The 17614-nt window shown below is 40.5% G+C and overlaps 1 protein-coding gene across 2 annotated transcripts in view; it reads right to left on the bottom strand.

Annotated features, from left to right (window-relative positions):
• Positions 1-282: 282 nt before the first annotated feature.
• Positions 283-17614, bottom strand: part of LOC137630373 (UPF0764 protein C16orf89 homolog) — a 163335-nt gene continuing 146003 nt past the window's right edge. For both annotated transcript variants that reach the window (XM_068361806.1, XM_068361805.1), the window contains exons 7-8: positions 11581-11815; positions 283-1824 (exon numbers count right to left, since the gene is read on the bottom strand). In XM_068361806.1, the coding sequence (XP_068217907.1) occupies positions 1488-1824; positions 11581-11815 (572 nt within the window). In that variant the 3' untranslated portion in view covers positions 283-1487. The remainder of the gene's footprint in view (positions 1825-11580; positions 11816-17614) is intronic.

Here is a 17614-nt window from a genome sequence, read left to right on the forward strand (position 1 = left end):
ATAGTTTATTTATGACATATTTGTTTTTGATGTTGTTAATAGTTTATATATGATATGTCTGTTTTGACGTTGTTACTTATTTTAGAATGATTTCTTGTTAATTTGTTCTCTTCATTTATTTATTTCCTTATTTCCTTTTCTCACTGGGCTATTTTTCCCTGTTGGAGCCCCTGGGCTTATAGCATCTTGCTTTTCCAACTAGGGTTGTAGCTTGGATAATAATAATAATAATAATAATAATAATAATAATAATAATAATAATAATAATAATAATAATAGTCCTTCACTTGCAATAACAGCTACTCCTGTTGAAATACTAGAATCTTCTACGTATGAAAATGACTTCTAACCATTTTGCTATACTTTGATTCTTTGTCTTAGTTCCCAAGTTCAACACGATTAACAATGTCAGGATGCCAGAAAACTCTATTTCAATCAACATGACTAAAATAAACTTGCATCACATTCATAATGATAAAATAAAAACAAAAACTCTAAACAAACTAATTAATCTCTGAGAAAATGATATACAATGGGAGAGATGTTTGGAGTAATTATTGTACCTGTAGACAAACATGGGAGAAGACCAGATTTGCAGAAAGGCATTCAAATGTTTACCTTGAATGCCACATATCATACCGATAGGGAGAGCTTAGACTTTTTAGTTCAAATTTAGAGGTCAAGCCTTTCCTTTCCAAAAGAGGAACAGCAATGAACTTTGGGAAAATTTAATGAAATTAAATGAATTACTTTAAATAATAGAATGACATTTACATGCACACACATCAACACTTTTATCATATCTGTTTTGGTTAAGACTGATTAAAAATTGTCTTTACACGAGAGTTATTCACTCACAATGCACCTGTCTGAAAACATTCAAGATTTAAAAAAATAATTTTAACATCCATATTCAAAAGGAAGAATATGGTGGTCTACGGAACTTTTAATATGTGAAGATCTAAACATGTTCAACAAACTAGTTTTAGGAGTATCTGTGAACAGAGGAGAACTGAAATTTCAAAGAGAGTAATGATAAACAAAATCAATATTGATGATGGTGAGACTTACAGCTAATTTACTGAAAAAGGAACATGTTTAGTTTGTATCATAAAAATTCACAAATAAATCAGATCAAGGGATGCACTGACAGAAATCCATCCATGAAAAAACTACCTAAAAGCGACAGTTCTAATAAAACATATTTTCCAGATAATTCATATGACTACTACTATTACTACTACTACTACTACTACTACTACTACTACTTTCTACTAAAACTACAGTACTGCTACATAGCATAAAAAAATATCAAATGCATACTTGTATACATCTATTGTAATCAAGGCAGTCCTTGAGTACAATTTATGAAATAATTTAATCAATAGGATTTTATAGGATACCAGACTCAAAAGGAAGCATAAATCCATGCTAAAATATCACATTATTCACCATACTTTCTCCTCCATTCTAGCTATTAAAAGGTATTATAAAAATCTGAGTTTTCCTCTAAATGCTAAAGGGTTTCTTCTCTTATTGTGATTATACCTAATAATCCCCAACATTACTAAAATTATGCTAGCAACAATAAAATAAAAAGTAGTCATCGAATACTCTGTCGATGTCCGTGCCATTTTCGTTGATACTAAATATTGAGCAAAAGACCTGGACTGCGTAGGAGGCATATCATTCATTCTAGCGGGGCCAAAAACATCTACGTTACTTGAATTTTTCCTCGTCGTTTTGGAAGTAGAGGTTCTTTCATCGAGCAGTCTCATCACAATATCTGCTTTGTCTTCCAGAGACTTATCAGGAACCACAGCCCTGTAAATACAAATCAGAGGTCATTGCTGTGGTTTGCATTGGATTATCAGTTCAGTAAGGAAAGACACACATTGCACCATAGAAAGGATGATATGTATGTATGTGTGTGTATATATATATATATATATATATATATATATATATATATATATATATATATATATATATATATATATATATATATATATATATATATATATATATGTGTGTGTGTGTGTGTGTGTGTGTGTGTGTGTGTGTATACTGTATATACACACACACATATATATATATATATATATATATATATATATATATATATATATATATATATATATATATATATATATATATATATATACACACACAACATATGGAGGTAGATATTCAATTCTATTCTGCACTTGGTAGTAATAAGAATATAGGAACAAATTAAAAAAAATGTAACTAGAGTAAGATGAAGCAAAATGAAAATCTACAAATGAGTCTACTCCCTGTAACTACCTAGCACTAATGACAGTAGACAAGAACAATACATCACGAAAAATTGATCTTTTTACTATAAAATACATTACTATAGCTAATTTTCATGCACAACTGCATTAAAAGCTCTTGATTTAAAAGTGCAAACATCTTGATCATAGAATAAAAATTAGTAAATAAAAAAAATCTTTCTTCGCCATCCTTCCCCTCTGGGGCCAAATGCCTTGGTACTATTCTGCCACATCAGCTGGTAAACATTTGGCAGGCTGGCCAAAAAGAGTCTTATTCTCCAATCTAGAGAGTTATGGGGTCCATTGACTGGCCAGACAGTACTACTTTGGATCCTTCTCTCTGGTTACGGTTCATTTTCCAATTTGCCTACACACACCGAATAGTCTGGCATATTCTTTACATATTCTCTGCTGTCCTCATACACCTGACAACACTTAAGATTACCAAACAATTCTTCACCCAAGGGGTTACTGCTCTGTAATTTTTCAGTGGCAACTTTCCTCTTGGTATGGGTAGAAGGGACTCTTTAGCTATGGTAAGCAGCTCTTCTAGGAAAAGGACACTCCAAAATCAAACCATTGTTCTCTAGTCTTGAGTAGTGCCATAACCTCTGTACCATGGTCTTCCACTGCCTTGGGTAAGAGTTCTCTTGCTTGAGGGTACACTCGGGCACACTATTCTATCTTATTTCTCTTCCTCTTGTTTTGTTAAAGTGTTTATAGTTTATATAGGAGATATTTATTTTGATGTTGTTACTCTTCTTAAAAATTTAATTTTCCTTGTTTTCCTTTCCTCACTGAGCTATTTTCCTTGTTGGAGCCCCTGGGCTTATAGCATTGTGCTTTTCCAGCTAGGGTTGTAGCTTAGCAGTTAATAATAATAATAATAATCTCAGTTTTCTTTAGTTGCTGGTACTACAAAGACATCTGTCTTCTGTAATCTTTTTTTCGTTTTCAGTGTTAGCTAGGATACTAGGTGTGTCTTCTCAAATTAAATTTCCTAAATATTATTCTAGCTGTAATATACACGAGTTATGCCCATGTCAGATTGTAATTTAAAAGATTCAGATGAAAGAATATCTTAAATTGAGACAAGATCTAAATATAAAAATGCTACATTGAATGTGAAAAGTAAGCTAAAAACTTAATATATTCTATTATATGAGGAATTGTTGAACTCACTCATTTAAAGTGAGAAAGAATAAAAAGAATAGAACTGGATAGCCCTACTGGCTGTAAAAAAAAACTAGCGCTTGAGTCAATATCAATAGAATGCACTACCCTGATACATTAAAGAATGAGCTTGTTTCTTATCATGGAACCAGGTATCCTACTACATATGCCTGGTATCACGGAATGATAGATTATTTTATCATCATTTTTATTATCGTACAACCCTAGTTGGAAAAGCAAGATCCTATATGACCAAGGGGTCCAACGGGGAAAAATAGCCCAGAAACGAAAGGAAATAAGGAAATAAACAAACAATATGAGAAATAATGAACAAGCTACCCGGTTAAGAAGACTATTCCTCAACTTGGTCACAGCTGGAATAAAACTTCTAGAATACTGTGCAGTATTGAGCCTCATGATAGAGAAGGCCTGACTATTAGAATTATCTGCATGCCTAGTATTATGAACAGGATGGAACTGTCCAGGTAGATCTGAATGTAAAGGATAATCAGAATAATGAAAAATCTTATGTCATGCATAACAAACTAGTTGAATGATGCTGCCAGATTAACATCTAGATCTGGAATAAGAAATTTAATAGACTGTAAGTTCTTGTCCAACAAATTAAAATGAGAAGACCAGATGGGAGAACAATACTCGAAACAAGGTAGAATTAAAGAATTAAAAAACTTCTTCAGAATAGATTGATCACCGAAAAATGTTATTTTTATTAATAAAATAAATTTTTGAATATACTTACCCGATAATCATGTAGCTGTCAACTCCGTTGCCCGACAGAATTCTATGGAGGGATACGCCAGCTATCACAATACTAGAAGGGGGTGTATTTACCAGCGCCACCTGTGGCCAGGTACTCAAGTACTTCTTGTTGACACCTCCTCAATTATTCCTCGGTCCACTGGTTCTCTATGGGGAGGAAGGGAGGGTCGATTAAATCATGATTATCGGGTAAGTATATTCAAAAATTTATTTTATTAATAAAAATAACATTTTTCAATATTAAACTTACCCGATAATCATGTAGCTGATTCACACCCAGGGGGGTGGGTGAAAAACCAGTGTACAAGACTAAAGGATAGCTAAGTATCCCGTATTTCATATAATCAGTTATCCACAATAACAATGAAATAATAAGTACCTGGTAAGGAAGTCGACTTGAACCGTTACTCTGCCTTTAATAAGATCGTCTTCCTTACTGAGCGCAGCGTTCCTCTTGGGAGGCTGAATCAACTCAAAGGTGCTAAAGTATACAGGGCTGCAACCCATACTAAAGGACCTCATCACAACCTTTAACCTCGGCGCTTCTCAAGAAAGAATTGACCACCCGCCAAATCAACAAGGATGTGGAAGGCTTCTTAGCCGACCGTACAACCCATAAAAAGTATTCAAGAGAAAGGTTAAAAAGTTATGGGATTATGGGAATGTAGTGGCTGAGCCCTCGCCTACTACTGCATTCGTTGCTACGAATGGTCCCAGGGTGTAGCAGTACTCGTAAAGAGACTGGACATCTTTGAGATAGAATGATGCGAACACTGACTTGCTTCTCCAATAGGTTGCATCCATAACACTCTGCAGAGAACGGTTCTGTTTGAAGGCCACTGAAGTAGCCACAGCTCTCACTTCATGTGTCCTTACCTTCAGCAAAGCAAGGTCTTCTTCCTTCAGATGAGAATTTGCTTCTCTAATCAGAAGCCTGATGTAGTAAGAAACTGCATTCTTAGACATTGGTAGAGAAGGCTTCTTGATAGCACACCATAAGGCTTCTGATTGTCCTCGTAATGGTTTTGACCTTCTTAGATAGTACTTAAGAGCTCTAACTGGGCAAAGTACTCTCTCCAGTTCGTTCCCCACCATGTTGGACAGGCTTGGGATCTCGAACGACTTAGGCCAAGGACGGGAAGGAAGCTCGTTTTTAGCCAAAAAACCGAGCTGCAAGGAACATGTAGCCGTTTCAGATGTGAAACCTATGTTCCTGCTGAAGGCGTGGATCTCACTTACTCTTTTACCTGTTGCTAAGCACACGAGGAAAAGAGTTTTTAATGTGAGGTCCTTAAAAGAGGCTGATTGGAGCGGTTCAAATCCTGATGACATTAGGAACCTTAGGACCACGTCTAGATTCCAGCCTGGAGTGGACAACCGACGTTCCTTTGAGGTCTCAAAAGACCTAAGGAGGTCCTGTAGATCTTTGTTGGAGGAAAGATCCAAGCCTCTGTGGCGGAAAACCGCTGCCAACATACTTCTGTAACCCTTGATCGTAGGAGCTGATAGGGATCTTACGTTCCTTAGATGTAACAGGAAGTCAGCAATCTGGGTTACAGTGGTACTGGTTGAGGAAACTGCATTGGCCTTGCACCAGCTTCGGAAGACTTCCCATTTAGACTGATAGACTCTGAGAGTGGATGTCGTCCTTGCTCTGGCAATCGCTCTGGCTGCCTCCTTCGAAAAGCCTCTAGCTCTTGAGAGTCTTTCGATAGTCTGAAGGCAGTCAGACGAAGAGCGTGGAGGTTTGGGTGTACCTTCTTTACGTGAGGTTGACGCAGAAGGTCCACTCTTAGAGGAAGAGTCCTGGGAATGTCGACCAGCCATTGCAGTACCTCGGTGAACCATTCTCTCGCGGGCCAGAGGGGAGCAACCAACGTCAGCCGTGTCCCTTTGTGAGAGGCGAACTTCTGAAGTACCCTGTTGACAATCTTGAACGGCGGGAATGCATACAGGTCGAGATGGGACCAATCCAGCAGAAAGGCATCCACGCGAACTGCTGCTGGGTCTGGAATCGGAGAACAATACAAGAGGAGCCTCTTGGTCATCGAGGTAGCGAATAGATCTATGGTTGGCTGACCCCACAGGGCCCAAAGTCTGCTGCAAACATTCTTGTGAAGGGTCCACTCTGTGGGGAAGACCTGACCCTTCCGGCTGAGGCGATCTGCCATGACATTCATATCGCCCTGAATGAGCCTCGTTACCAGCGTGAGCTTTCGATCTTTTGACCAAATGAGGAGGTCCCTTGCGATCTCGAACAACTTCCTCGAATGAGTCCCTCCCTGCTTGGAGATGTAAGCCAAGGCTGTGGTGTTGTCGGAGTTCACCTCCACCACCTTGTTTAGCTGGAGGGACTTGAAGTTTATCAAGGCCAGATGAACTGCCAACAACTCCTTGCAATAGATGTGAAGTGTCCTTTGCTCCTGATTCCATGTTCCCGAGCATTCCTGTCCGTCCAGTGTCGCACCCCAGCCCGTGTCCGATGCGTCCGAGAAGAGACGGTGGTCGGGGGTCTGAACAGCCAATGGTAGACCTTCCTTGAGAAGAATGCTGTTCTTCCACCACGTTAGAGTAGACCTCATCTCTTCGGAAACAGGAACTGAGACCGTCTCTAGCGTCATGTCCTTTATCCAGTGAGCAGCTAGATGATACTGAAGGGGGCGGAGGTGGAGTCTCCCTAACTCGATGAACAGGGCCAGCGATGAAAGTGTCCCTGTTAGACTCATCCACTGCCTGACTAAGCATCGGTTCCTTCTCAGCATGCTCTGGATGCATTCTAGGGCTTGGAAGATCCTTGGGGCCGACGGACAAGTCCGAAAAGCTCGACTCTGAAGATCCATACCCAAGGAGACAATGGTCTGGGATGGAACGAGCTGAGACTCCTCAAAATTGACCAGGAGGCCCAGTTCCTTGGTCAGATCCATAGTCCATTTGAAAATCTCCAGACAGCGACGACTTGTGGGAGCTCTTAAAAGCCAGTCGTCTGACGGAGCCGGACACAAGATCATGATACTGCTGCACAGTCTGTGAACTGTCAATCATGGGCAAGCGAGGAAGTACAGTGACAACCCGAATCTGTCTAGACTGTCTGGGTCGTACAGACAACTCCTTAACGGGTTGCTGAGGTTGCCGCACTGCGTCACAACAAGTCACTTCTGTTGGTTGTTGAACGTCTTCCCCGTGACACATTGACTCCGTAAACAAAAAATCCTCTAACAAGGACTAAGCTTGGACTGCATGTCATGCAACACAGCTCAAGGTCTATGGGAGCAGGTGTGGTAACAGACGGGATTAGCGACTGAAGTGGAACCATTACCTTCCCTGTAAGCATGTTATGCTTAAATAAAAGTCCATAAGAGGTTATGCAGCTAAAGGCTCCCTCCAAATGACAGAGTCCTCAAGGGAATATCAGAAGGAGGGAGAAAAGAACTTTCTCATCTACAGGGACCTTATCCTAGAAAAGCTAAGTTCTCTGAGTGAGGGTTCACTGGTGCAAAAGCAGCAGACTAGAAGGCAACGTTATGAAACTGCTTGACAGTCTAGTGAGTTGGCAACAACCCAAGATGTGTTGAGAAGCATGCGGTAAGGTATGCAGAGCATGATGTATGCAGAGTATGCTGTATGCAGAGCATGCTGTATGCAGAGCATGTTGTATGCAGAGCATGCTGAATGCAGAGCATGCTGTATGCTGAGCACGTAGTAAGCAGAGCCTGCTGTAAGCAGAGCCTGCTGTAAGGAAAGCAGAGCGTGTGCATGGCGTTTAACATTTCTCAGAAATTCCATGACCAGTGCTAGAGTGCTTTATGCATGCTTGCATGGGGTTTAAACCATGGTATGAAAATGGAGATAAGGTATGCTGAACAGCAGAGTCAGAACGAGCTGGAACAACAATAGTTGTGGTTTCCTCTTCAAGACTCCGTTGAGGGAACACCTGAGGCTCAGTCTGCAAAGGCTGAATAAAAGACAAGCAGAAGGAAGGCGCATGGGTGGAGGAGGCTGACTCCTAGCATGAGTGGTTGAACCCAAGGGTTGCGCTTGCTGAGCGGTTGGCGGAAGCGGAGTAGCAAGTTCCAGTTCCTGTGGTGTGAGCGGAGTGCGATGAGGAAGAGGCTGCGCAGAACAAGGTAAATGTCTCGCAAGCTGAGGCTCCTGAGGCGCAAGGCTAAGGTGTTGTGGTGCTTGCCTTGTGGAGGGTTGAGCTCGCTGCAGCGAGAGCTGAGGAGACTGACTCATGGACGGGAGAGGTTGTTGTACCTCAACCGAGTGTTGCATCACTGGTGGAGCAGCAAGTGGAGGCGGAGGAAGAGAGGTATAATCCTCCTGATCCCATTGTAAAGGTTGCCTTAAGGAAGGCGGAGGCTGAACACCACAGGGAACAGCAAACTCAGCACGTGGCTCAACATCGTACGCCTGGCAGGTGGTACTGCGATCAGGCGGAGCGAGCGTAGGCGGAGGGAGTGTAGGCGGAGGCGGAGGAGTAACACTCTCAGCCCGACACTCACGCATTAAGTCCGAAAGCTGTGCTTGCATGGACTGTAGTAGAGTCCACAACATCGTACGCCTGGCAGGTGGTACTGCGATCAGGCGGAGCGAGTGTAGGTGGAGGGAGTGTAGGCGGAGGCGGAGGAGTAACACTCTCAGCCCGACACTCACGCATCAAGTCCGAAAGCTGTGCTTGCATGGACTGTAGTAGAGTCCACAACATCGTACGCCTGGCAGATGGTACTGCGATCAGGCGGAGCGAGTGTAGGTGGAGGGAGTGTAGGCGGAGGCGGAGGAGCAACACTCTCAGCCCGACACTCACGCATCAAGTCCGAAAGCTGTGCTTGCATGGACTGTAGTAGAGTTCACAACATCGTACGCCTGGCAGGTGGTACTGCGATCAGGCGGAGCGATCATAGGCGGGGGGGAGTGTAGGCGGAGGCGGAGGCGCAACACTCTCAGCCCGACACTCACGCATCAAGACCGAAAGTTGTGACTGTATGGACTGCAGTAGAGTCAACTTGGGGTCGGCAGACACTAAGGTCTGCTGAGGTAAAGCCTTAACAGCAGAGATCTGTTGCGGCCGAACCTTACTCCTCTTAGGCGGAGTGTAATCAACTGATGACTGAGGAGAGTCAGAGCTAACCCAATGACTGCATTCGGGTTGTGAACTTTAACTTCGTACGTCTGGCATAGGTCTGGACTTAACGTTTAAGAGGTCTTGAGACCTGAGACCAGCGTTACTCTGCCTTTATTTTCTCCCCTATTCTTCTGCAGACGAGCAAAATAAGGGCTCAATCGTCTGCGGGTGGGAGTGACGGTCTCGGTAAGACACGCCCACAACCACCGAGGATACTTCTGTGCGCCGATCAAGGCCTGCTGAACCCTTATGCCCTTCGACATTGCTTCTCCCCTGGGCTTGGGAGCTTGCAAGAGGTCCCGGACTGGGAGGACGACTGGCGCGCACAAAAGTACCCTCACGCACTAATCACTTATCACTTTGATTTCTGTTTGCACTTATTTCACTGAACTCGAAACTTTAAGTGGTTTGTACCTGAAATACGCAATTCTATCCTTTCTCAAAGTTAGTAATTGCGAAAACAGAATTACAATGTAACAGAAAAATCTAATGAAAGATAATTCAGTGGCTGGAAAGAGACTAAACACTAGATCACTCTAGAAACGTTTAGTTTCTTCCCCTAAAGAGACTAGGGAGAAGAGCAAAAACGATAACGACGTTACTCGTACGCCTGGCAGGCTTGAATGAAACGTTTATCCTCTTTCTCCCTCCGTCTCTATCTCTCCTCTCTCTCTCTCTCTTGACTTAGAACCTGAGAGAAGAGCCCAATCATATATATCGTTAAAACATATTATTGTTAAAGGAAAAAACTGAAAAGTTCCTTTATTAGGATCAAAACCATTAAGTTAAGAAAGAATGAACAAAACGCTAGACACGGTTACTCTTACTGCAACGTGAAACCGTGAACATTCTTTCTCTATCGTAACGATAGAGTGCAAGTTGAACGTTCTGAACGTCAACAACTGCAGAGACAAAACAAAACGTTAGTTCAACTTTGAAAACAGTACGAGACTATCAAAGAAATTCTTTCAAACTCTGTGGCGGAAATAGCATAATATGTTAACAGGTAAAACCGAAATGACGGGCTCAAAGTTTATTAACTTCGGTAAAAGACCGCCTACTATTAGGAAGGTCGAATATAAACCAATATAAAAATTAATTTTAATGAGTTTATAATAAAAGGAAGTTAATCGAAGAGGCCTATAAGAGGCAGAGAGATATAAAATAAAACTATAACTTTTGTTAAGCAAAATTAAGAAAGAGAGTCTATACTCTCTTAGACACCAACACTTCCGTCTAAGGGAAGGGTCGGCCATTGAAAGGTGAACGAGAGTTCATACTCTCTCGTCACCATAATTAATCAATTAATTCCAAAAGCTAACTAAGCTAATATAGAAGTTTCCAGTAAAGCGACAGCCGAAATCAAAGAGAAATACTTCACCAAAGTCGTGAAAATACTCCAAGAACATAAGCGTATCCCAGAACGTCTTGCCGGAAGCACGACAGAGGAATAATTGAGGAGGTGTCAACAAGAAGTACTTGAGTACCTGGCCACAGGTGGCGCTGGTAAATACACCCCCTTCTAGTATTGTGATAGCGTGCGTATCCCTCCATAGAATTCTGTCGGGCAACGGAGTTGACAGCTACATGATTATCGGGTAAGTTTAATATTGAAAATCTTAAAATCAAAGAATGAAAAAACTTCTTCTGAAAAGACTTTCTCAATAAGCCAATTTTTTGTACATTGGAAGAGACAGACCTAATGTGTGTCTCAAAAGTCAATTTGCTGTTGAGAATCACACCTAGAATTCAGCAACCCCAGATCTACATTCAGGAGATGGAATTTTAGGGTGAATTGAGGTTTATGGACATTTGAGTACCATGAGGTTCAATAAATTTGTTAAGTCAGAAAAATCAGGTCTTAGACAGTATCAGACACTCAAAACCAAATTGTCAATTACTGCTAGATTCTTCCAAACTTATTGTGGCAGTTACTGTACTGGATGGCATACAAGCTAAAATTCTAAGGCCACTAACTTTCCATGTTCCGAATTTTTACCAGATTCTCGATTGACCTATATGACACTTTGGTTAATATTCTAGGTAGTTTTCAAAACCTCCTTGTGCTCTGATAAGTATCTAAATATTTAAACAACTTAAAATTAAGAATACATGCTATATACAATTTTACTTAAAAAAAAGGTTTTGAAAATTAAAAACACATATTCATTTAAATGTTAATATACTATTGAATAATTTCAAACTTACATGAAAGGATCACTTTGAAAATCTTCTCTATATAAAGGATGATTGAATAATTCTCCTGCGGGAGAATATAATAAATTGACTTCAGGAGCAGGTGGCTGCAAAATACGAGCCGGACCAACAATTGGAGGTGGGATTTTCTTCTTCACCATATTTATTCTACTAGGATTAAGCAAGTAATGCAAGTGTACTGCTAAAGCTGAAACTGCAACTGTTGTCAGATGAGAGAGGCATCCATCTAAGAAAAGGAGGAAACAATAAATGCCACAATACAATTGACATAAATTTTTTCATACAAAACATTACTTATCATTTAGATTATTCATCTAATTAAACTGTTGCTATATGCTTTAGTTCCTCATAAAAGTAGAATTTGTATTTAGCTAGGGTACCTGTACTGTGTGGGCACAATAACAACTTCATGAATAACTTGTCTTCTTCTTAGCTATGCAAACCTAAGTCCATTAAAATAGGGATGTCTTCAACAGCACTGAAAGGCTATTGAATAGTTAAAAAGGTAGCTGGTTTATAACAGGTGGTGCAAGGAGGAAGCCCATCCCACCTGCCGATCACAGAATAGCCACTTTTGACTTTAGACTTAAGACTGAGAGGGATGGTCGAGGTGAGAAATTTATTTAAAGGACCTGGGTTTGTATAGCTGGGAAAAATACAAATTACTTTTGATATTCATTTATCCCTAATTTCCTAAACATATACAAATATTTTGTCATTTAAAATAGAGGGACCCCTTATTTCTGGGTGGAAGTCCCCTCGAACCATAGCAGAGGATCTTTTTTTCCTAGGTCATGACACTTTTCCTAGTCCCATACATAAGTGAGGAAGTTCAACAATTTTCAAACAGCTTATTATAAAGAGGCAGAAACTATTACGACCTCAGCCAGAACTATTTCACAAGAAACCTATTATCCTAACAGGATGATGGCATCGACAGTTTCAAACCAGACACATCGAGAAATATCTGGTAAGGCACCAACACATCCTCCCTCTTGTCAGGAGGGTGGAAGAGTTGCTTTTTTGTACACTTAGTCTGCAAGAATGATGCTTCCTCATGTAACTCGCCAGCATCAGACATCAGATCAGCAACTTGTTGAGAGGGAAAGTCATTCTACTTTTCATCGAGACTTATGCCAAATGCATTATCGTAGACGGGATGCATAGTAAATCCTGTGGGCAGGATGGAAGCGTTACACAGCTACTGAGCAGCCATCTTAAGACCCAAGGAAAGGGCTCAAATAGTCTGTGGGTAATATACGTAGAGTACAGACGTGAGTGTGGTCCAACACATTTAGACCCAACCTTCAGTTCCAAGTACGCCGATAATTAAACCAGAAAATGGTATACAGTAGGTATGCACTAACCAAAGTTGCATCTACAAGCAAGCAGCCTTACCAAGCCAAAAGAAAATTTCTGTTCAGTTCCTTTTTGTTCCTGGTGGGGCTAAAGAAAAGGCAGATACAGTAGGTATGCACTAACCAAAGTTGCATCTACAAGCAAGCAGCCTTACCAAGCCAAAAAAAAATGTCTGTTCAGTTTCTTTTCGTTCCTGCGGGGCTAAAGAAAAGGCAGATATACTCACATGCAAGGTATCGAGTTCTCCTTCAGTAGCACGATCACCAGGTATCTTTGTGTGAACTTACATAGAGGGATAGTATCAAGATGGTCCTGAACAAGTTTTCCAAAACGACTAGTACTGGGTAATCGTTACACAAGAATGATAAAGCTAGGAGCACGGCTCATCCTTACCCAGCCTACAAATCCACTTGACTGAACACTTAAGACACCAGTCAATGGGTGAAGTCTGTCACTCCCTCCAGAAGGAGAAGAGCACAGATAGGAGGACCTAAGGAACTTTATATGAAAGGCTTACTGCTTCTTCTTCCATCTGAGAAGTGTCTGATGAAGAAAATAGGAAAGGGAAAAAGGATTTGGTAAAGGAGGAATAAGCAAGAGCAAACTTCCTTTTCTCCCTTGTCAACAGTTCTTTCTTGCTACAATGAGTGATTCAGTGGTTCTTATTCATCTTGAACAGGTATGCTACCACTCTGAGTTTGTTCCATCGAGTGCAAGGAAAAATTCCCTGTTGAACAGCCTTCCCAGGTACTTGCCCTTTGTTTGTATAAGTGATCAGACTCATCTCAATCACAATCCTCAGATTGTAATAACAGAAAGTAGTCTGGATATCTTCCTAGAATGACTACAAAGAGGTTCCTAGAGGCCAAAGCTTAACATTCGGGTGGACACTTGTGTAAACACCTGAGGAATGAAAGAAGTGCTTTTGGTATGACTGAAGGCCTGTACAAAAGCAGGAAGTTTTTCTCTCTGGAGACTGAGTATGGATCAGAAGTCCCAACTCAACGCGGTCAGACGAGTACCCGTTTGGCCGAGAGAAGTGTGGACACTTGCAAAACCCCTGTGGTGACTTGTGACGAGCTTACGGGAGAGGACTGTAGGAGGCCATAAAAGACTACCAACGCTAAAATCCATGGCTGTTACATCTCTTCCACATGCCCCGAGATGGAACCAGGAATGCCGAGATGGTATGGGTTTGGATAGAAGAGGAAGGGAATGTGCAAGGCAAGGCAATCCCCTACTAAAAGCAACGAACATAACTGTATTGCTGGCCCATTTCTTCTTCCTCCTATCACCTCTCCTGGACTGAGCCTTGGAGGGGCAAGCACTGCTGGAACACAGTCCAACCTTTTCTGGAGACTGCTGCTGGTGGTCATTGCTGGGAATTGAAGGCTGGCGCATCCATAAACCTTAGCTATATGGCATGGTTGCCCCAGAAGGATTGGCTGTGGTTTCCCGCTGAGAGATCAGAACCTTTGAAGGATCCCCAACAGTGGATGAACGAATACTGACATTCAGCATCCTCTTCTACTGCTAATTTAACGTCACCCTCCCGAGAGTTAGACAGGGAGTCCAGCACCTACCTAATATTTAGAACAACTATTGTTTCTGTCCAAAAGATGATATCGTGACCAACCATCAGTTGATTGATGGTACTTCGAGGATAGAGACTATGCACTCGTTAACCCATTCTGGCTTTGTTTCTTCTCCCTAAAGTACAAATCCTTGAAATCTAATGATCTCATCTTAATGGATTTGGGAACACACAATCAGGAGGCAGATGATGAATCTGGCTGTGAATAGTTTTGTTCCATATCTGGGTAACAATCCATGGAAAAAGTGGAAGAACAGTATAGTGTATCCATCCTCTGTTGAGTGGGTGGGGTCATACGCCTAGGTCTTAAGATGCACAGATCGAGAACCAGTCACTGATTAGCTCAGTACAGTCCACAGTGGTAGTATCTCCTCTGTCAGAGACACAAAAGTACGTTTTGAAGGAAGGGAGACAAATTCAGTATTTAATCATCAAGGTAAATGGTGAGGGAAGGTGTTCTAGCTACTCTATCTATTGCCTCATGCCATAATTGGCCCTGTATGTAACAGATTATCCAAGACCCTATGTGATCAATTACAGCCACAAGAACCATCAGCCTCCCTTAATCGGTTGTGTCCAAATCAGCCACTGGTTAGTTGATCAGCTATGACATAGGTCAGATAAGCTGCAGCATGGGTGACTGGCCTCCTATTGAACCGATCAGCTGTGGCATTGATTCCTTGGACCAGAACAGCTTCAGGGCCAATCCCTTGGACTGGTACAACTGCCAGGGCAGCTGTACTGGAACCACAGCCCTAAGCACTGATTCACATGGGATTGGGTACCTGTGGAAACAGTTTCCTTTCCTTAAAAGAGAGAAGAGATAACTCTAAGTTCCTCAGGAATTCTTACGATCAGTCTTCCTTGATTTCTTCTGAGAAAAATCATCAAAATCAGAAGGGAAAATGGAAAAAAATAGGAGGATATTTAAACACGACAGCATATCCTTAACATTAATTGCATAGGAGCTGGTATCTGATCCAGAAGGATTGATCACATGATGCTATATGCATATTGCTAGAAAGGAAAAAGGAACAAAAGGTGAGCTAACAAACTCCACTCAAGGAAACTGCAGTTTCACTAAGCCTGAACCACATTTGAAAATGAATGAAACTCTACAGAAAGAACTTGATTTTTAAACTGAGACTATCATTTGTCTTGTTAATCCTATCTGGACTACCTCATAGTTTCTTTTGTGAAGTACTGTGTACACAACCAGCATTCCTCATCTAGAAATAACAGATCAAGGGGATGAGGCCTACAAAAGGATGTTACCTCCTCTGCCTGGCATAAAGCAACAAGACAAGCCAAGAAATGCAATGACATTATAATCTACTTTATCCGGAGTGGCTTCATTTCCCTGTGGAACACTTAGTATCACTGCAAGTATGCAAAAGTTTAAAACCGAGTGTGTAATGTAAGTCATTGGGAAAAATTTAGTTTCCTTATTATATTTTCCTACATTGGGGCTTTGATATAAAATCCTGAATATTTCCTGTAAACCTTTGATGGTTAGAAATTCTTATGTAGTGTTCCATTACATATATTTAAAAAGCTGTGAATCTCATAGAGGTGAGAGAAAGGACTGTGTAGCTACTTCCAGAGTAAATTCTTGGTGGCCTAAGAGGGCATTTGTTTGAATGTAAATCTGGTAATCTTGAAAGATGTCTCACTACCCTATCTTAGGTAAAAAGAAGAAACATAATCCTCGGATCACAGAACATCAGAAACTCTGGAGAAGTAAGAGAGTGAATTAGAAAATCAAAGCAGATCTACCACTGTCTGTAGCATAGTTGTTTGATGTGCCAAAGTCACAACTCTATTTAATTCTAAGAAGTTACTGCAGATAAAATATTCCTCCTTGCTGTGGATCTTTCAGAAGGACTGATGAAAAACAGATTACTGGAGAAACTATTAACAACTGTGACCTCAAGATTGAGAAACTGAGTGGCTAGTTCATAACACAGATTACTTTGGTTCTAATTTGGTATTTGAGGCAGCATTGGTGAGGAAAACAGAAGAGGTCCTAACAATTGCTCTGGTAACAATAATGATTCTGGTTATAGTCCAGTTATCTGCACAGATGGGAAAAGCTATATAAAATCTGGTTGCCAAAGCAGCTCACACGTTCCAGTCATGGCTGACCAAGATATGGTAGTGGTACTGGATATGCAGATTATATGGCTCGATAGCAAATACTGTCCCAATTGTCTTTCATGTTCAAAGAGCCCCTTGTGTAGCTCTGGTCCTAAAAAAAAGGTGGGTGAAATCATCTAACCCTCAATACTAATAACTGTAGCTATGATCTAATTAAAAAATCATGGATATAATGATTTACATGTAAAGGGAAATAATGATAAAAGGCAACAACAGCAGGAGCACTTGGGGACAAAAAAGACACCAAGAAAGCAATTGTTGTTACCCCAGATTCATTCAACCTGACAGTTCTTACTGCTGAAACCCTTTGGTTCTACCAATACATGAACAATATTACCTGTTAATTGTCATTTCTTCATTATTCCAGAGGGACTGAAAAATCTAAGTAAAGGGTTTAATAGATAAAAAAAAAAAGTCTTCATAAACCTATTTTTTATTCTATAAAAAATAAAACAATGTTATAACTTTGCTTATGATAGAATTAGGTGACAGTATAAATAATTAGTCAGAAAAGCAGTATATGTGGGAGTAGCAAGAAGAGTAAGAAATTAACTTAATTTATGGAAATAAGATTAAATAGGTTTTCATGCAATACATTCAGAATAGAGAAGTTTAAAAGGGACTTACTAAAAGTCTACCCTAAAACATAAGGTGACAAAAATATGTGAACAATGAAATTTATTAAAACTTCAACTGATTTATAAATTTTTTATATCTTTCTTTTTCTGTTTCACATTACTTATAATTCATTTTCTTATTTATCTACATTAATTTTATATTTCATTTAGCACCTTGCAAGGTTTACTACTGAAAGTAATATTTCCACTTTTATCCTTTTTCAGTATTCCACTTAGTATGGATTGTTTTTAATCTACGTTAATGAATTTCATCTGAGTAATCTAAAAGATATATATG

This window comes from Palaemon carinicauda, chromosome 38 (genome assembly GCF_036898095.1).
Source record: "Palaemon carinicauda isolate YSFRI2023 chromosome 38, ASM3689809v2, whole genome shotgun sequence".
Taxonomy (NCBI): Eukaryota; Metazoa; Arthropoda; class Malacostraca; order Decapoda; family Palaemonidae; genus Palaemon; species Palaemon carinicauda.